This window comes from Pelophylax lessonae (genome assembly GCF_965119305.1).
Source record: "Pelophylax lessonae genome assembly, chromosome: 1".
In the NCBI taxonomy this organism is placed as follows: domain Eukaryota; kingdom Metazoa; phylum Chordata; class Amphibia; order Anura; family Ranidae; genus Pelophylax; species Pelophylax lessonae.
This window is the reverse complement of record NC_138768.1, coordinates 69005535-69026359: the sequence shown is the minus strand read 5'-3', so window position 1 is coordinate 69026359 and position 20825 is coordinate 69005535. Positions and strand designations below refer to the sequence as shown.

Here is a 20825-nt window from a genome sequence, read left to right as displayed (position 1 = left end):
TTCTGGGTTGACAGCAAGTCATTCAACCTGAAGACTGAGGACATCTTGTGGTGGACAATAGGTAAGGCACTATTGCTATGGTTGCAAGAAGTAGACATTTTTTTTTGTATTGTTGATAGAAATATTACAAAATAAGTTGTGTGGTTGTTCTGTTGTACCGTTTTTTTTTACTTCTGTTTTTCTTCAGTTACAAAATATTTTTATACTCTATATTGCATTAAAATAAGAGAACTTTTGGCATCTTCTTTCTTTCAGAATGGTTTGTTGTGCTGTTTATGGGGACTCCCTGTAACATTTAGCATGAGAGCTCTGTGCTGGGAGCCGTCTCCTCATAATCCGCCTAATAGAAGGAGCAGTGCAGAGATGATGGGAAATCTTTATTTAATAAAGAAACGCCAAGTGCCTGGGGATGTTTTCTTGTGTATTCCAACATCCAGCTTTCCTCTGGCGTGTCCCAAGTCGCTGCTTCGGCATGTGTCTGTTCAGATGAGAACGGCGTGATCCTATAATGTTCTGCCAGGGATGATTAGTCTACACCCACTGAGTGCATCTATATGGCAGTATGGAGCAAGACCGAGCCTCAGTCATCACAACCATATTAACTTCATCAGTTATAACAGTGGAGCAGAAACAACTGGGTGTGAATTAAAGTGGATCTGTCGTGTTACTTCATATCTCCTCTGAGAAAGACATGACTGCCATGGATGAGGTGTGTTTGACGGTTCAACCATCATTGAAGCCTGACTTCACCGTCTCTGTGTTGTATGAGTAATAGTATGGTGGTATCTAAGGCCGCTATTACACGGGCACCTCCATGTTGCGGATCCCGCTTGCTCAGTGGGGGAGCAGCTGTAAACTGTATATAAATCTCTTTACCACCTCCTTCCTATGACCTGTATATTAACCACTTTACCACCGGAGGATTTTGCTGTCTTACGTCCAGGCCACTTTTTGCAATTCGGCACTGTGCAACTTTAACTGACAATTGCGCGGTCATGCATTGCCGTACTCAAACGAAATTTACATCCTTTTTTCCCCACAAATAAAGCTTTCTTTTGGTGGTATTTGATCACCTGTGCGATTTTTACTTTTTGCGCTATAAACAAAAAAAGAGCGACAATTTTGAAAAAATAACAATATTTTTCACATTTTTTTATATGAAATTCCCCCCAAAAAAATGTAAAAATCACAATTTTTTTATCATTTTAGGACAATTTGTTTTCTGCTTGGTAAAAAAAAATCGCAATAAGCGTATTTTGATTGGTTTGTGCAAAAGTTATTGCGTTTACTAACTAATGGAAATATTTCTGTCGTTTTTGGTTTTTTTTTTTTAGCGGCGATCTGCGATTTTTTTTTTTTTTTTTGCGGGACTGCGACATTGCGGCAGACAGATCGGACGCATTGACTGACATTTTTGACACTTTTGGGGGTACCAGTAACATTACTACAGTAATCAGTGCTATACATATGCACTGTTACTGTAAAAATGACACTGGCAGGGAAGGGGTTAATTTTATTGGAGAGGGAGGGGTTAATGTATGCCTGGTGCTTACTGACATGTGTGGGGGGGAGGGGACTGTGTGACACAGGGACAGATTGCTGAACCCTGCAATCTGACCCTGCCTGTCACTTAGGAGATCCGCCCGCTCTGTTTACACAAGCGGGCGGATCTCCACACTCGATTCCCCCGACGATCGGGGAAGAGCAGCGGCGATCGTCGCCGCTCCTCCCCTGGCCCGACTCCCGCTGTGACTGGATACAGCAGGAGCGAGCCTCCGGCGGCACGCGCGCTACCGCCGAGAGAGGGGAGTGTCTGACGACGTAGGTCTACATCGCCAGACGTTATCGAGCCACTTTGCCGCAGTAGAGCTCTAGTGAGCAGCGGTAAAGTGGTTAATAACCAAGCCCCATGTTTTAACCACCTCACTACCAGCAGGTTTATTCATTTCCAAAAGAGTGGGGTATCTATTCCTCAAACAGGAGATTATTTTGGGGGTGTTCACACTGTTCTGTAGTTTTATTTGATGTGTTATACCAAAAACTAGGGGAAATCTTTTTTTCACATTTTAAGGTCCATTTTTTTTTATATAGTAAAACGTATAAAAGTGTATTAAATCCCAGTATTTAATCCCAGTAAGTAATCCCAATAAAGTATAAAATCCCACCAAAAGAAAGTTCTATCGGTTTTAAAAAAATATATAAAATTCAATTAGGGACAATGTTAAATTGAGAAGTAATTGTCAGTCAAACAATCACAGCATTAAAGTTCTATTAAACCCTCAGTTTTTTTTTTTTTGCCTAATTCTGTTCTTGAAAAATAGCATTACATAAAAGTCCAACCTTTTTCTTTATTTCACTTCAAAGTTGTTTTCTGGGTCTGTTTTTCCGGTTTCCGGTGGTCCTCTTTAATAAGTGCTCCCTTTAAATTACTGATCTCGGGGGGTCACCAGTGTGTGCTTACATCTTTGGGACTACAGCCCTGTGTCCTAACCCTGGCTGTGCATGGGCACCCCGGCCACGGAGGACGCTGTAACTGTGCCTTCTATGTGCTTTAATTGATCCTGTTGGGAGGAGTATCCACTGATTTACTCTTCAGCAGCTGATGAGAACGCGGCGCGTCTTTAACATGTAGTCCCGAAATTTGTGACGTAACGGCCGGAGTGCACTCAGGGGAACAGAAGCTGTGGGGAAGTAAACCAGGAAGGGCCTGATATCGGTATGTTAAAAAAACGTGGAAAACAGGGTTTTTGTACAAAAATAAACATTTATATTAGATGTTTATACCGCTGGCACTAAAAACATGTAAAAAAAGGTTTAGAACCACTTTAAAAACTGGTTTGGTGTGGTTAATGGATAACCGAAACGTGCAGTTCTATCTCTTTCCCAACTCTTAGCCAACATTTAAAAAAAAAAATTGGGCTGGAATTAGGCTTGTGAAGTCCTTTGATTTATAAAATTGGTTGGTCCATCCAACAGCTCCTTTGGTTTCACAATGCACAGCTTCATCACATGTTTAGAATGGAGCTGTATTTTGGAAGGTTTGAATTGTCATCTGTTAGATGGGAGTGTAAAAGTTAGTGGGAATATATTGTGACTCAGTTCTCTGGTTAGGATCACTTGATAAGCGGTTAGGAAAGGTTCACGGTAGGGCACAGGGGGTTAATTACCTCCACTGTACAGGAATTTCACATCGTTCCCCCGTCTAAGGCCCTTTAGAAAGCCATTTGATCTGGCTTCTATATAGGTCATGTCAAGGCTGCCATAGAGAATAATAGACCATTTCCTTGTGCAAAATAGGTCCTGGGAATAGAGGCGGACTTGAGAAATGATAGAAAGGATCGCCTGTGTTTTGCGTTCATAAAGAAGAGTTGTTTTTAGGATAAAGAGAGCCTTTATTTGAAAATTGTGTTTACTCTTCAGTTTTTCATGAGAAAAGGCACATGCTGAATTTAGACGGAACTGAAAGTGGAACCCCAGCTAAAACTGTTTTGGATAGAAACTAGAGTAAAAACGGGTCTATTTTTCCAGTTTCCAGTGGTCCTTTTTAATAAGTGCCCCTTTTTATATTACTGATCTTAGGGGGGTCACCCTTGCGTGCTCACATCTATGGGACTATAACCCTGTGAGTGTTAGAACCTTTGTTCGGTTTTGATTGCCGTCTGTTTTTATGTCCCTCCCAGTTTGACTGTGCAACCTTTGTGTCTAGGAGAACAAGTGTGCAGAAATTTACAGTTGACAAAAGAACAGGAGATGGGAGGAAATCTTCCAATGGGGACACCATTTCTGGCGCTATCAACAGTTTGTAAAGATTTCCTTTCCCTTCCTATTGGGTCTACAGGTCTGGAAGCCATGTTGATAGCGCTGGGCCATGGACCGTAGAGATTGATTCTAAAGAATGAGGTGTGTTTTTTTCGTACTAGAATGAAGTTCATGGTCCCGATTCTGGGCCTAGGCTGCTGCCTCCCTGATCACGATTGTCAAATTGCTCAACAGATAAATCGCTTCTGGGTGTGTGGTTAGGAGCATCCATGAGGAGTGTTCAGGTCAATCTGGTGCTTTTGAGTTTATATAGTAAAAGAACAAATTTCAAGTAATGGAATCTGCGTTTATTTTTCGACATAGTCCCCTGCTACATTTATATACTTTTCCCAGCGTTTAACTATTGCCTGGAAAGTTTCGGCATGGAAAGATTTGTCAGTACGCCTAAGAGCCGGTTCACACTACCACGACCAGAAAGTCGCCCCGTGACTTTGAAGAGACTTGTTTAGAGACTTGTTTAGAGACTTGTTTAGAGACTTGTTTAGAGACTTGTTTAGAGACTTGTTTAGAGACTTGTTTAGAGACTTGTTTAGAGACTTGGAAGAGACTTGTGCACTACTTTGAAGAGACAGGTGACTTTGTGGGGAATGCCTGGCTAATCTCTTTCTTCTTCCTGGAAAGTCTGATAACAAGTCGCTTCAATTAAGATAAGGAGGCGACTCCCATTGAAGTATATGGGACAGTCGGATCACAGGTCGCCTCAAAGTAGTACAGGACCTTTTCTGAAGTCAGAGCAACTTCAGTAGTGCCAATTAAGACGGCACTGATTGATTAACATTGCTTTTGTTATGTCAAGCGATCTGGGGCTACACAAGTCGCCTCACAAGTCGTGCTAGTGTGAATGGGCTCTGAACCATCCTAGGACAGCCTGCTTCACTTCGTCATCAGTGCTGAAATGCTGACCTCCGAGGGACTCTTGTAGGGGTCCAAACAGATGGAAATCACTTGGAGTGATGTCCGGGCTTTAAGGGGGATGTGGCAATACCTCCCAGCCGAGTTGCTATAATGAAGGTCCCTTGAACCTCCTTTAGGGAAAGGGAGCCTTGACTGTTGGAAGCATGGCATTATTATACAGGATTTATATAGCGCCAACAGTTTGCGCAGTGCTTTACAGTGTGGGGGAAGACAATACAGTTACAGCACAATTCAAGACAGGAGGAATCAGAGGGCCCTGTTCGTTAGAGCTTACAATCTAGAAGGGAGGGTCAAGTGAAGCAAAAGGCAATAACCGAGGGGGATGGGCAGATGGATAAAATGGAGGTAGAGTTGTTAGGTGTGAATAGGCTAGGCTTCTCTGAAGAGGAGGGTTTTCAGAGATCGCCTAAAAGCTAATAGAGTAGGAGATAATCGGACAGATAAGGGTAAGGAGTTCCACAGGATTGGAGAGGCTCTGGTAAAGTCCTGGAGGCAAGCATGGCATCACTGTGGGTGCGAACCTAAAAGAGAGGGTATGTAGCTCCATTTGACTACAAAGACCAGAGGTGAGTGAGTGGAGCCTGAACTCTAGGAAAAAGCTATGCTGGGGCACATCCAACTGCTCTGAGGAGATTCAGCTGTCACGAGTTGCCCACCCTCCCGACCGTTGTGATGTTTTGTCACAGCTTTATTGGTGGTTTTGACCTTGCCAGCAATTGATGTTGCTTTTAAGGGCTATGCCCTCAAGTAAGATTCTGGGGGTCAGTCTAATGTCTGTCTGGCACTGATAGTAAGGACAGGGCTCTTAGCCTATGTGAGTTTGTTTTATGGGTGCTAATGGTAGAACTGTGACTGGCATTGTTTGGTAAATTCTGGGGTCAGTCTAATGCCTGTCTAGCACTGAAGTTAAGGACAGGCCTCTTAGAGTTTGTTTTATGGGTGCTCACAGTGTAACCGTGACTGGCACTGTTGTTTGGTACATTTGGAAAGTTGTTACATTTGCAAAGTTCAATAAAGCTGTGGCCTTGTCCTATTGCCAACTTAATCAGCTTCCGTGTCTTTTTGGGGGGCAAGGTATTGGTTTATTAGTTGGTCATAGATGAGCCTATGCTCCTCAGCAGTCATGTGCATGTAGTGAGCAGTACGAACTGTGCACTCTTAGTGATCAAGCAAGGCCTGGGCTGGGAACCACCACGGCCGGAATCATCACTGATGGACATAGGGCCATTTTTGAAACGTTTACAACATTCACATGTCTTACTGCAGCTGAGCGTCTCATTACTGTACTGTGCTTGAAGGTTTCTGTAAATATCTGCAGGTTTTAGGCCTTCGTTCACAAGAAACTTCATCACCATACGCTGTTCCATGCACGCACTAACACTGTTGTCTGCCATCTTGATTAATGGTCTCTGGACTGGCCTGTCGCTTATCAGTAATAGGACACACATACCACTGCATGTAGTTACGCCAGGTTTGCATCACTTTTTATACCTGTAAAATTTAAAGTCCCGGTTTGACTTGCACGCCCCTTATAGTACAAACATCCATTCTTTAAAATATTACAGCCAGCACGTTTTGATAAGGACTCCCCCTTTTTCAGGTAGAACAACAATTTGTGATCGTTTTTTTTTGTGATCGCTTTTTTTTTTTTTTCATTTTACCTGGTGATCCTGCCAGTAACACAGTCACCGGTTTAAGGTATGTGCATTATGGATGAAGTAGTAAAGCAAGACATTTTTGGACAGCAGCATTGTCAGTCTAGGGAGAGGCGAGTGTTAGACTATCAGATTTATATGGACTTGAAGCTGAATTCCAGATAACACTTTATAAGCAGTTACAGCTAAAGCCTACACACGTACCGATTGTCGGCCGTAAATATTCGATCGACGAACGATCAGCTGATTGTAGGCTTGTTAGTATGATGCTTCCGACAGCGGACAGCGCATTTTCGGCCGAACCGAATCTGTCGTGCAGGCATTAAACTTTTTGTTGGCCAACACCAGAACGGCCGATTGTTCGCCAGTCAGTACAGATTTCGGCCGACAGACAGCAGATGAGCAAGACACACGGAAAGTTAACCATCACATGACATCACTTCTGCAGTCGGCTGCTGTTGGCCGACAAAATTTGCGTGCAGTCTTTTGCAGTTTTCAACAGACACGACAGCCCTGGACAAAAGACGGCCGATCGTTCGGCCGACGATCAGTACGTGTGTACGGGGCTTAACTGTTTTTTTATCCTTTTGATAGTACCCTCCTTGACGAGGCAGGGCAGGCTGCGCTAAGCTGCAAACAGGTTCCAGGCCTACTCTGCACACACACACCAATGCACGCCCTCCCCAGGCCACAGCCCGCTTGGAAGAGAGCGCTACTCCCCAAGCTTTCATAACCTTCCCCAGCATACACCACTGGCATGAACCTCCTAGTGGTAGCCAGAAGGGACATAAATGCTCAATAACACAAGATTGTCATCGCCCCCCATAACTATTGCCCTGAGTGCCAGTGCTGGCAGTAGGGAAACCAAGTGATAAAAACTACAAATTGGTCTGAACAAATTACTACGTAGGAAAGTTCAAATTTACCAGACACCTCTGAGGGGGTGGCTACACTGCTTTTAAAGATAAAAGCAAAGCGCTTGCCAAATGCAACCTATTAAATAGAATGGGGCTGCTCTGTGAGCTCCCCTGCAACTGCGTGCATAGTATGAGGTTGCCGTGCACTACAACACCTCCTCACCCCCTTGCAAATGTTCTTTGAAGAGCAATCTAAATGGGGATTGCACTTCAGAGAGCACTGTTAGTGTGAATGCCTTGGTCAGTGCCTGTTACCCATATTCACTTCAAATTCTAAATTCAAAAACACACTGAAAATACTCATCAGTTCTTATTAATACAGTCCATGCTCAAAGTAAACACCTAATGATTCATGACAAAGCGCCTGAAATGCATTCTGAAAAAAAAAAAAAAAATTCCCTTTTTCTCACCTGCTTAGACCTAAATAGACCCTAAAACTGTTTTTACAGCTTAAAGTGATTTGTAAATGATCACCTCTTAAAGCAACCCATTTAGTTTAAAATAGAAAAAAAATACAAAACATTTTTGTATAGATATAAAAATAAAAACCCCACTATAAGTCCCCGTTCACACTTATATAGGGAAGCTGCGGACCCGTTCTAATAGGAGCGACACAAGTCGCTCCGACTTAGAAAAAGGGTCCGGAGCTTCTTTGGGGCGACCCAGAGCGACCGTCATAGACTTCAATGTTATGAAGTCCGTGCCGGCCGCTCCGAGGTCGCGGCGCGCTGCTCGCACCGCGACCTCGGAGGTCGCCCCTGGAAGTCGGATCGCCCCTGTGTGAGCGGGGCCTAAATACCTTGTTTATAAATGATCACATTCCCTCTGTTTTCAGCTGCATTGAGCTGGGGGGAGGAGAAGCAGCAGTACACTGAGTTTCCGAGTGAATGGCTTTGCAGAGGGGGCGTGTCAGGACAAGTTTGATCATTGGAAGAGAGAACACTGGGTTCCCAGCATAGATAGAGAACTGACCATAATGGGATGTGTTCTTCTGCTTAGTGTGGTCAGTTTTTGGAAAGAAGAGGAACTGGCAGGAACGCCAGGGATTTCACACAAAGGAAGCAATACAGTTTTGGGGTAATAAACGCTTAAAACATTTGCTTTTCATCCAATCAATGGTGTGACATTCTATGAATTTGGAAAATGCAAAGATTGCACACTTCCTTAGCAGGTTACATCACTATTTGTGGCAGCCTTCCACGGACACATTCCAGGCAGACACGAATCATAGCTCAGGAACTGGAATATGCAAACAATGAACGGTTACATTAACTACAGAGTCGTAGAGCGCTAATCTCTCCTGTCTACAATGGGGTTCTCATTTCACACCAATGTGATCTCTGCCAATCTGAAATAACACCAGATCCTAGATTCCGTATTCTGGGTAAAGTGTATATGAGAGATTGGAATAACAGGACTCACCCAGTCCATTTCTGGCATTTAAGGAGAAGCGGTGACACCCAGGGTATAAAGGTGTCCTCTGTATACATAGTGCTCTACTTCACCTGCAGATTAGATCTGCCCTGGGGGGCACATTAGAGATGTTATCCCTGCAATCTGATCTGTGATTTAGACCGGCTATACAAGGTTCGAATCTCGGTAAATTCAGCCTGCCCAAACATGGTTCGAATCTTGGCCAAGTTGATCCACTTGAGTACAACCAGCCTGCCCGATTCTCAGCAGGAGACCCAAGAAGAGGAGGATGGGGCTGCTCTGTGCAAAACCATTACATAGAGTAGGTAAGTATAACATGTTTGTTTTTTTTAACTTGCCTTTATTATCATGTGTATAGATTATTTTTGGTGAATAGGGATATTGTTTAGTGTCACTTTAAAGCCATGTAATTGACGAGAGGCCATTTTTTTTCCAAGCTAAAGAGAAGTTACAATTTAAATGTAAAATTTAACATTTTTTTTACAAATTATTATTTATTATTATTATTATTATATTTAAAAAAATGTTGTTTTAATTGGGGATGACTCTGAAGCCGAGCAGTATGGGACCATATCATTGCTGTCCCACAAGTGGTCTCCAAACTCCTGACAGCAATACACAGGGGCAGACTGGCAACTTTCAGCCCAGGGAGCAAGTACAAACCAGAGGCCCATGGTGCAGCGACTTGGCCCTCTTCCCACTTTCCCTCACCACCCCCCCACTCTCCCAATCCTCCTCTTGACCCCCGTTCCAAGCTGAAGTCCTGCTCCATATACTCTCTACTTACTGGCTGAATCCGGGTTCCTCACCTGGCCAGCAGGGGGAGGTTGGGGGGAGCTGGGACAGCTCGGCTGGGTCTGGCCAGGGGAGAAGAGTCTCCAGTGGGGCATGGAACTGGCCTCTGCTCAGACACAGTTTACACCATCCATGCTGGGAAGGGAGGCCTGCACTTTGTCCTTCAAACCACACTCAGTAGGTCAGCAGCAGGGACTTTTTACCTCTCTTCACCAGGAATCCTTTAAGCATGTCTATGGCAGAAGTGGTGCAGCCTTTTTACGGGGCTTCCGAGCAGGTCCAGGGGGCAATTGCCCCCCTGCCCCCTGGCCCAGTCCTCCCCTGGCAATACATATTTTTTTTTTCTTTTCCTACTATGCACTGATCTACTACTTGGGATCTTTTATTTTGACAGGTGCTGTCAGGAAGTGGGATTGCCCCTTTCAGACTTTGGGGCATCTCTCATCACTGACCGTTAGTTTTTCTGTCTTTTGAGTTGACATCTGAACTGCATCTATGGCGTTCCTGCAATTTTGCAAAGCGCCATTGATAGTACTGTTTATAGAATATTGCAATGGAAATGGGAGTAGTGCTTAGAATGTTTTCTGGTTCTCAAAATCTGATCATCTCCTTTTACTTTTATTTTTTCCAGTTACCTGGCTGAGCAGTGCTGGAATGGCGGATTCATCTACCTGATCATGTTGCGCCGCATCAAACGCAAAGCTCCTCTTCCACCTTCCAATGGCGGCCGCAGCAGCTCTTGTGAACCCAAAGCAACCAGTTCTACCTCACAGCCCAGCACTAGGGCGGCACAGAGCGGGAAGAGGACACGGAAGTTTGGCGTCATCTCCAGGACTGTGGGCAAAGATAGCAAGGAGAATAAGGCGGAGAAGGGCTCTGTTCATGAGAGCCGCCAGTGCACACCCATGGAGGTGGACAGAGGGCACTCTAGTGATGAGGCTTCTGGAGCGGACGGTCACATGAGACAAGATTCACACAGCAGTTATGATGAGGAGAGGTGCGAATACCATGTGTCAAAGGCTGCAAGGACTGCGGCTAAATCGATGGACTCCTCCGTACAGGTAAACTGCTATTTTATCGTATTCTGATACTAAAACAGTACGCATTGTGATAGGATGAAAAGATGGGACAGCAAGAGCACAAAATGTTCATAGATCTGTAGGACAAACTATTCAACCCCTTCCTGCCCACCTGCCATAGCCCTTTAAGCATTAAGTAGAACTAAACCCTCCTATCATTTTCAGCCAAGGAAGCTGCCATCTTGGCCTCGGTTTGATCTTCAACTGACATGATGCTGCACATGTGATCAGTCATGACTCCAGCCATTTCATGGTTTGACAATTTAGTTGAGAGCACAACCAATGTGACAGTTACATTCCTGATAGGTGTCGGCAACGGCAATGTTTTTTGAAACTGTTAAACTGATGGGTTTAGTTCCGCTTTAAAGTAGGAAGGAAATCACATAATCAGGAGCCCATCCCCCCAGCCCCTAAGCATAACTAAAGACCAGGAGCTGTTGGTAATAGCTTGATCACTGTGTTGGGAGCGCACAGTGAGGGCGCTCGCAGCGCAGGAATCTCAGTCACCATAGACGCATAAGTGAGGCTTGTGGGTTTAGGGCCCGTGGTCGTGCTGCTGGACCTATGTGTCATATGGTTGGCAAGGAGCTAAAGCACAACCCATTCCACAACTTTTCTTTTTTTTAGTGTTGGAAAAATTGTGGAGATACGTTGCCTGTGGCACCTACATTCTTGTAAACCCGCATGGATTTGTTTTAACCACTTGCCTACTGGTCACTTTTACCCCCTTCCTGCCCAGGCCAGTTTTCAGATTTCAGTGCGGTCACATTTTGAATGACAACTGCAGTGTCATGTAACACTGTACCCAAAGGAAATTTTTTGCATTTTTTTTTTTTTTTTTTTTTTTTAGACGGAGTGGTGCTAAACAAATAAAAAAACAAACAAAAAAAAATGAAAATTTTGAAAAAGGGTTTTCTTACTTTGTTATAATATTGTGTAATATTGAGGCTGCACTGATGGGCAATGATAGGCTGCACTGATGAAGCAGCACTGATGGGCACTGATGAGGCTGCACTGATAAGGCAGCACTAATAGGCGGCACTGATGGGTAGCAATGATAGGGCTGCCACCTCATCCCTTTAAACCAGGACACACGTTAATTACACAGGTTCTGTGGCTGATTAGGTGGTAATTAAACTTACTTATGTGCATTATATCAGCCTCAGAACCTGTGTAAATATGTGTCCTGGTTTAGGTGGTAACCCTAGGCAATGACTGGCACTTATAGGTGACACTGACAGGAACTGATAAGTGGCAATGATAGGCATCACTGGTGGGCACTAATAGGAACTGACAGGCATCACTGTTGGGCACTAATAGGAACTGACAGGCATCACTGGTGGGCACTAATAGGAACTGACAGGCATCACTGGTGGGCACTAATAGGAACTGACAGGCATCACTGTTGGGCACTATTGGGGCTGCACTGATAATCAGAACACTGATGATTAGTGCCTTGATTATCAGTGTAGATGTGTGTATTTTACGGTTATCGGCTCTCCTCTCCTCACGCGCGGTCAGCATGAGAAAAGGAATGCCGATATAAACCGATAATCCTGTTTACATTGTGATCAGCTGTGAATGAAAACAGCTGATCACGTGGTAAAGAGCTGCTGTGATTGGCTCATCACCATGATCTGTGATCAACTGTGCCCCGAGGACAAGCGATCAGATGCCTGTGGATGTCATAGGACACCCTCCTGGCAATGTGCGATGGCGCTGTAGCCATCATTCGGCTATTGTGTGGTTGTGAAGGGTTAAAGTGCATATAAACCCAAGAACACAATTGTAAAATATTTCAACCTACCTTGAATGTGGTGGCTGCCATCATTGTTTTTTTTTTTTTTTCCCTTGCTTTTTTTTTTCCTACTTTCACTCTATGATCTTACCAGTAACCTCCGTCCTGTCCTAGTGTAACAACACTTACATTATGATCCGAACATCACTACCTCGGAACAAGCATGCGGCCTGTGAAGTCTGAAACATTTGACCTCCCATCCTAGATGCATGTTCTAGGACAGTGGCTTCTTAAATGTTGAAGCCAGGATAAATTTGGCAGCCTGAGTTGAAGCCAGGATAAATTTGGCAGCCTGAGTTTAGGAAAGGGACAAGTCGGACTTTTAGTCTGACACTGCGCTAACAGTTTGTGCTGTGACGGGTAGAGAATACAAGTGATTAGCAGGACACACATAGCATCACGGAGAGCTAAGACTGCACCATTCTTATACACTATATTACCAAAAGTATTGGGACGCCTGCCTTCACACACATGAACTTTAATGGCGTCCCAGTCTTAGTCCGTAGGGGGTGACCGAAATGTGAAGGGTGGCTGGGGACTGCAGTGTGAAGGGGGGGGTTCTAAAAAGGGGGTGAGCACAGGAATGCCGGGGGAGGGGGGGTGCTATAAAGGGAGTGAGGACAAGAATGTTGGGGGGGGGGGGGGTGCTGGGGACTTCAGTGTGAAGAGGGGTGCTATAAAATGGGCGAGGACAGTTTTATGTGAAGGGGGGTGCTATAAAGGGAGAGCGTACAGGAATGTTAAAGGGGGGGGGGCCTGGTGACTGCAATGTGAAGAATGGATGTAAAGGGGGTGCTTTAAAGGGGGTGAGGACTGTAATGTGAAAGGGGGGGGGGGTGATGTGCAGAGGGACTGAGAACACTGATGTAATAAAAACTATTCTGATGTGAAGGATCTGAGGCTAGCTTCACGTTATTGCGTAATGCGTGCCGTGCAGGCAGCCCATTTAGTGCGAACTGTAAAAATGGTGCAGGAATCGGATTACATGGGTGTGAACACCTATGCGATCCGATTCCAGTGCAAATCAAACAAGGATCCTGCGCCATTTTGGTCTGAATATGATACGAATTCAGCCATACAAACTGTATGGCTGAATTTGCATCACACAGACATGGCATGTGATCTCCAATGCGGTGCGAATCCCATGCGATGTCTGTGTTCGCACAAATGTGAACCCAGCCTTAGTCTTCAGCTGCGGATTTCTCTTCAATGGTGTGACATTCAGTTTCGCAGGCAGAAGGAGAGGTCATTTATTCTATTTTTTTTTTAGAGGCAATTCAATGGAATTGTTAGTTTGCTGATAGTCACTTGGAGAATCTTGTAACTTTAAACAGCGCCTTGCTGAATGACCCTCAAGCAGGATTACAGTGACATACCTAAATATTTAGCTTCAAGTATCAGCACTTGAATAATATGTCCCAGAAAGTCTGACACGTCTGCCTATTATTGATGTGTATACACAGGGAGGCCTGCAGCCAAGCGGCACTCTGACAAAGCCTATGTACTATATATCCAGAGAAAACAAGAACGGAGCCACAATGTGGGGTTCATTTATTAAAACTGGAGCATGCAAAATTTATACTAACTTCAGCTTGTTCAGTTGAGCTTTGCCAAAAAAAACCCTGGAAGCTGATTGGTCTCTATGTAGAGCTGCGCCAGGTTTTGCACTCTCCAGTTTTAGTAAATAAACCTCCAGTGTGTTGTATTGTATAGCGGAGCCATGTTGGCTTATACAGCGATCCAGGTCTGGGCTAGTCTGCCACATTATCATTGTGTGGGTTAGGAGGCGTGGCTTGTCACATATGGGTCCTTTTGGTAAAGCTAATTGGGGGAGGGAGGGGGGGGGTTGTTCAAACTGCTTATATTTCCATCCCTGATTTCCCCCCATGAATTTTTAAATGGAGGTCTTTTATTTTTATTACATCCCTGAAATTAGACCCTGTGATGTCATAACCAAGTCTATGTGCTTCTCCATGCAATGCAAGCAGATCATGGCTGGTGGGAGGGGCCAGCAGTTTGCTGTGCATAGATTCCTGAAAACATCTGTAGCACCCTCCTAGGTAGGTGTTAGTGAGAGAGTATAGTTTTGGCTCTGTCTGCCTATCCGAGGAGCTGCAGGCAAATCTATATTGCTTTCTGCCTACCAGAGAGCAGGATCTGTGAGTTAGGTCTGCTCAGTATATGATTCATTCGGTCTAGAAAGTGTTTCACCCTGGTCCAATAGGGAGGCATGTTGGACAGTGGGAGTAAACCTGACCAATGGATACATAGGCTTGGATACAGTCCTGGTGATTGGTAGAGACAGGTTGTCTTGGTGCATTCTGGGATACTTTATAAAAGCCAGGAGCACATGTGCTGCAAGGTCTTTGGCTGGTGAGCAGAGTCCCAGAGGGAGGGTGGCGGCTGCATTGCCATACTAATGACCAGGCACCACTGGTTTCCAGTCCAAAAAGTCCACCCGTCCATTTTGGGACATGGTTTTTGTTTTTTTGCCTTTGGTGCTTTAGTGCCACTGCAGCCAGGAGCACACCATTATCTCATTTTTGGGCCTAAAAGCAGCCAGGTGCTGGCTTTTAAACATCGACTTGTTTTAGAACCTTTTGTCAGTTTGTGAATTGGTGTCACCATTCCCGCTTTATGCACCACAAGTTAGTTGGAGTTTAGCAGCAAGAGACTTTAGTAGTTCCTCTGCCATTTGTTTGGAATTTACCAGATTGTTCAGTTCTGGGCATCCCATATACCCTAATCCATATCCAAGTCCATCCTTTTAAAATAAACACAACCACCAGACTTTTTTTCTGAAGCCATTTGGAGTGTGTTGAAAATTCCTGTTGCCTGGCGCCGTGCATTGCACGTGACGGTGCTGCGCTTGCAGAGTGGCCCCATTCAGTTAGGTCACATTTTGTTGGCGCTACACTCAGAAAGCGATCTGGGGGGTATAACTCCTGGCACAGTTACTAATCAAAGCATCGTGGCCGCAGCATGTGTACACCTCCGGCCACTGCCTCTGCAGCTAAAAGGGGTAGCAGTTGGGGGGTGGTGAAATGGTGCCTTAACTGTGGGGTTTTTCCTCTCCACAACTGCTAGTGTGAACATGTCCTTATAGGTTTAAGTATGTTTTCTCCCTTCTCTTCTTTCCTCAGAACTCTAAAATGTTTTTTACCCCAACACTTCATATTCCTGATATGTGCCTGCTGTACCATGTACTTGTATGAGAAAGTCACCTGTTCTCTTTGTATTGCTTCCTTTGTGTGAAATCCCTGGTGTTCCTACCAGTCCCTCTGCTCTCCTATTAAAAACTGACCACACTAAGCAGGAGAGTTCATTGTGGTCAGTTCTCTAGCTATGCTGGAGTGCTCTCTTACAATGTTTAGACTTGTCCCAGCTGCACAGCCATTCACTGGGAAGTTCAGTGTACTGTGCTGCTTCTCCTCCCCCCAGCTCTTATGCAGCTGAGAACAGAGGGAATGTGATCACTTATAAAAAAGGGAAAAAAGATATAATGTATTTTTATTAGGGATTATCGGCAAAGCCATATATCGAGGGCCGATCTGCACTTTCCCCGATATATTGGAATTCGCCGCCAAGGTGACCAATATTGCCGATATTTCGGCAAGGTGCAGCTAGAGTGATGCCTGCAGCTAGAGGCATCACCCTGGTACCGGCGTCCATAGCCGACGGTTAGCTGTCTTGTAATGACAACCAATGCGGCTGAGAAACCACTTGGTTGTCATTACAAGGAGCGGGAGGGGACGTCTCCCCCTCCCGCCGCCTTCCGCTGCTCGCCCGGGTCTCTCGTCCCACTGGGAGACCTGGGCAACCATCCTGCATGGCCGCCGAAGACACGATCAATAGGGGTTAACTGGCGCTCTGGTCTGGTGTGGTAAGGTCAATGTAAGGATGTAAAGGATTATTATATCAACGGTGCAATAAAAATTGGTTACCTATATGGCATACTGCAGAGAATCAAATGAAGTCCATAAGGTAAATTGCCAATGAAGATGATTAGGCTGGGAAGTGGGTTAAAAGTCTGCAAACAAAGGGCCAGCTCCTCCACACAGGAAGTCAAATTTGTGGATAATGCAAAGAAAACAGGCGTAGCGCCTCTAAGTGCAGTACGTTTATTAAATCTTAGTACACAAGTAAAAAGCAATTCACAAAAGAGTGGATGACAATCGGCTCGATCTAGAGTCAAACGGTGAGCGGACAGTCTAAGAAAGCCAATGCCGAGAGGAAGGAGAAGGTGGAAGAGTCTTTTCCGGTGGATGGAAATGGAGGACAGAAGGAAGTCGTCGAACACTTGAGAAAAGAGCGCGCATGCTCCCCACGAGCTTGGCGCATGCTCTGAAACGCGTTGTGTACTCCTTGACCCCCATTGACGTCACGCGGTGGACGCTGCGCTCCAGCTAGCCACGAGAGAACCAGTCGGTCCCGGAAGACAGCAGCCGGCTTCCTTCTGCCCTCCATTTCCATCCACCGGAAAGGACTCTTCCACCTTCTCCTTCCTCTCGGCATTGGCTTCCTTGGACTGTCCGCTCACCGTTTGACTCTAGATCGAGCCGATTGTCATCCACTCTTTTGTGAGTTGCTTTTTACTTGTGTGCTAAGATTTAATAAACGTACTGCACTTAGAGGCGCTTCGCCTGTTTCTTCTTTGAAGACCCGATCAAAGCCGCATTCGGTTCTGATCGGGTCTCCATGCAAAAACACGGAAGTGATGTCAAGAGTCACTTCCGGGTACTCGGCGCCAGATTTAAAAAAATGACAGCATTCAAAACAGCCAAATTTGGCGTTTTGAATGCTTTTAAGTGCAGAGGAGGGGTTTGGGGTATTTTAGACCCCCAGATCCCTCCACAAGAGTACCTGTCAAAGAAAAAAAAAAAGTTTTAAATGTATGAAATATCGGCCGAAACCGACATGCATTGGCCAAATTATCGGTATAGGCACCGAAAAAAACGATATCGGTTGATCACTAATTTTATATCTAAAATCGAAATGAAGGGCAAAACCTTTATCTCTAAACGGAATGGGTTGTTTTACAAGGTGATCTTTTATAATCACTTTAAGCCTCTGCATTCTTTCTTCAAACCCTCAACCCTGTCACCATTTTTTGTTGCCCATCTCTGGGCTCTCTCTAACTCCTTGTTGGATTTTGGATTAAAAATGTGTTTTGCCAAATCTGGAGTTCCCCTTTAAACCGGCGAGGCTCTCATACAGCCTGGTACGATGTAATAAAAGAATATTAAAGCTCGGTCCCGCGGTTGTCACTCACTTCCAGGCTTTAATTACAAATGCATGGAATTCCTCCATCCTCTTGGTAATGGACTCCGCAGATTGATACTTTCCTTTGTTTGAAGTGCTTTAGAATTTTCCTGGAATGCGGATCACAGAAAGGGCTGTGTGTTATGAGGGCATCGCAGTCACCATACTCAAAATTCCTGAAGGGCTCGGCGAGTCAATAATCCATTCAGCGGCTGGCTTTACTGTACGCTCGTGTGTGGTACGGCGTTTACACAATGAGAGCTCATCAGTAAGGAGACGCAGCCTAAGCCAAGAATCATCGTCAGCCTGACTTCTATAAATGTCACATTTGTCAAGGATAGATATTTACAGCGTGGTGACGTGACTGAGGCCATATCTTGGTTTTTAACTTAAAGTGTAACTCAACTTTTGTTGAGAAAAAAACATTCCCCTCTAGGATGAAAAACCCTCTGACTTTACAACTCCTTTCAAATCCTTGCAATGTACATTGATCACTCAAAGCGGAGTTCCGGCCTATTTTGTAACTTTAGTGATTCCTGGAGTGCTCGCTATGCTGATCAACAATTGGGCATTATTTTTTTTGGGGGTCCCTTACCTTATTTTCAGGGCATTTGTGATTGTACTTTCTCCTTCTCCCCCCTCTATGGCCGCGGCCACCGACATCACTTCCGGCTTTGCATTGCATCCTGGGAGCTGTTTGTCATCACTCCCAGGAGGCTGGAATCAGGAAGAACTCCCAGAACACTCCCTGGAATCAGGAAGGACACAACAGATTACACTGAGGCTTCAGATGCCCACATCCAAGATGGCCACGCTCAGGGTTTTTAACCATTTGCCGTCTGCTCACTAGAGCTCTACTGCGGCAAAGTGGTTCATTATCGTCTGGCGACATAGACCTACGTCGCCAGACATTCCCCTCTCTCGGCGGCTTGCTCCCGCTGTATTCAGTCACAGCGGGAGTCGGGCCAGGGGAGGAGCAGCGCGATCGCTGCTGCTCTTCCCCGATCGTCGGGGAATCGAGTCTGGAGATCCGCCCGCCTGTGTAAACACAAGCGGGCGGATCTCCTAAGTGACAGGCAGGGTCAGATAACAGGGTTCAGCATAGCTGAACCTGCGATCTGTCCCTGTGTCACACAGTCACCTCCCCCCCCCCCACACGTTAGTAAGCACCAGGCATACATTAACCCCTCCCTCTCCAATAAAATTAACCCCTTACCTGCCAGTGTCATTTTTACAGTAACCGTGCATATATATAGCACTGATTACTGCAGTAATGTCACTGGTACCCCCAAAAGTGTCAGTCATGGGTCCGATCTGTCCGCCACAATGTCGCAGTCCCGCAAAAAAAATCACAGATCGCCGCCATTACTCGTTAAAAAAAAAAAACACCAAAAATGACAGAAATCTTTCCCTTAGTTAGTAAACGCAATAACTTTTGCGCAAACCAATCAAAATACGCTTATTGTGATTTTTTTTTACCAAACATAGGTAGCAGAAAACAAATTGGCCCAAAATTTAAAAGAAATTTGATTTTTACATTTTTTTTTGGGGGGGGGGGGGGGAATTTCATATAAAAAAAATGTGAAAAACATTGTTATTTTTAAAAATGTACGCTCCTTTTTTTGTTTATAGCGCAAAAAGTAAAAATCGCACAGGTGATCAAATACCACCAAAAGAAAGCTCTGTTTGTGGGAAAAAAAGGACGTAAATTTTGTTTGGGTACGGCGTCGCACAACCGCGCAATTGTCAGTTAAATTCACACAGTGCCGAATCGCAAAAAGTGGCCCAGACGTAAGACAGCAAAATCCTCCGGTGGTAAAGTGGTTAAAAGTAAGATTTTGACTAAAATCCAATATTGGACACCTTGTAAGTATGAGAATAGCGGTTCTGTAAAGGGCGATAGATTAGTATTATAGGGGTATTTTTAGTTAAAAAAGGTATTTGAGGCCAGAACTCCGCTTTAAAGCGGAGTTCCGGGCAAAAATAAATTTTTAAGATAAAAATACCCCTCTAATCCTAACATCACCCCAATTACACTAACACTATTCCCACATTACAGTAATTGAATATAGATAAATTCTTACCTTTTGAAAATTGATTGAAGAGCGCGGCCATCTCCTGTGTGGATGTCTGAAGCCGCTGTGTTCCTCTTCCTGGTTTCTGGCTACCCAGAATGCCGATCGCAATCTCACGCATGCGCTGTAGATTGCAATCGTTAATCAGAGGAGCGGCCAGCCATGCCCATTGCCTCCTGGGATTGATGACACCTCCCAGGATGCAATGCACACCGGAAGTGACGTCCTGGGCCGCGGCCATGGCCACAGAAGAAGGAAGTGGGAAAAAGAATCTCCTAAAATAAGGTAAGTGATCAAAAAAAAAAATAAAAAATATTGCCCAATTCATTTTTAAAATGTTTATCCCTACAGGAATCTGTAAAGTTGGAATTGAGGGTGGAACTCTACTTTAACCACTTGCCAACCGCCCACCGCAGATATACTACAGCTGGCTGGCTTGACGGCGCGAATCGATGTAGGGGCACGTCGGCTCGCGGGAGTGATGCTTGGGTGCGAGCGCCCACCCCCACTAGATGCACGGGCCGGCAGCCGCGATTCCCGCTGGGCATCTGCCATCGCTTCCCGCTGAGAGAGAAGAACGGTCTGCTGTTGTAAACACAGCAGACCGTTGTTCTCTCTGAAATGATCACAAAGCGCCTGTGATCCTTCTATATAGGATCACAGGTCTCTATGATCATTTCACAGGTCCCTCCCTCCACAGTTAGAAAACACCCACTAGGCTCACACTTAACCCTTTAATCACCCCCTAGGTTAACCCCTTCCCTGCCATTATTACAGTAACAGTGAATATTTATAGCACTGATTACTGTAGTAATGTCACTGGTCCCCCCAAAAGTGTCAAAGATGTCAGTCAGGGGTCCGATCTGTCCGCCGCAATTTCCTAGTCCCGCTAAATATCGCAGATCGCCGCCATTACTAGTAAAAAAAAATAAAAATATTAATAAAAATGACATAAATCTTTACCCTAGTTTGTAGACGCTGCTACTTTTGCGCAAACCAATAAAGCTACGCTTACTGCAATTTTTTGTTTTTATTTTAGCAGAAATATGTAGCAGATTTCAAATTGGCCTAAAAGG

The 20825-nt window shown here is 44.9% G+C and overlaps 1 protein-coding gene across 2 annotated transcripts in view; it reads left to right on the top strand.

Moving 5' to 3' along the window:
• PDZD2 (PDZ domain containing 2) overlaps nt 1-20825 on the top strand; it is a 454029-nt gene that overhangs the window by 228121 nt on the left and 205083 nt on the right. For both annotated transcript variants that reach the window (XM_082251798.1, XM_082251799.1), the window contains exon 2: nt 10167-10596. In XM_082251798.1, the coding sequence (XP_082107924.1) occupies nt 10167-10596 (430 nt within the window). The remainder of the gene's footprint in view (nt 1-10166; nt 10597-20825) is intronic.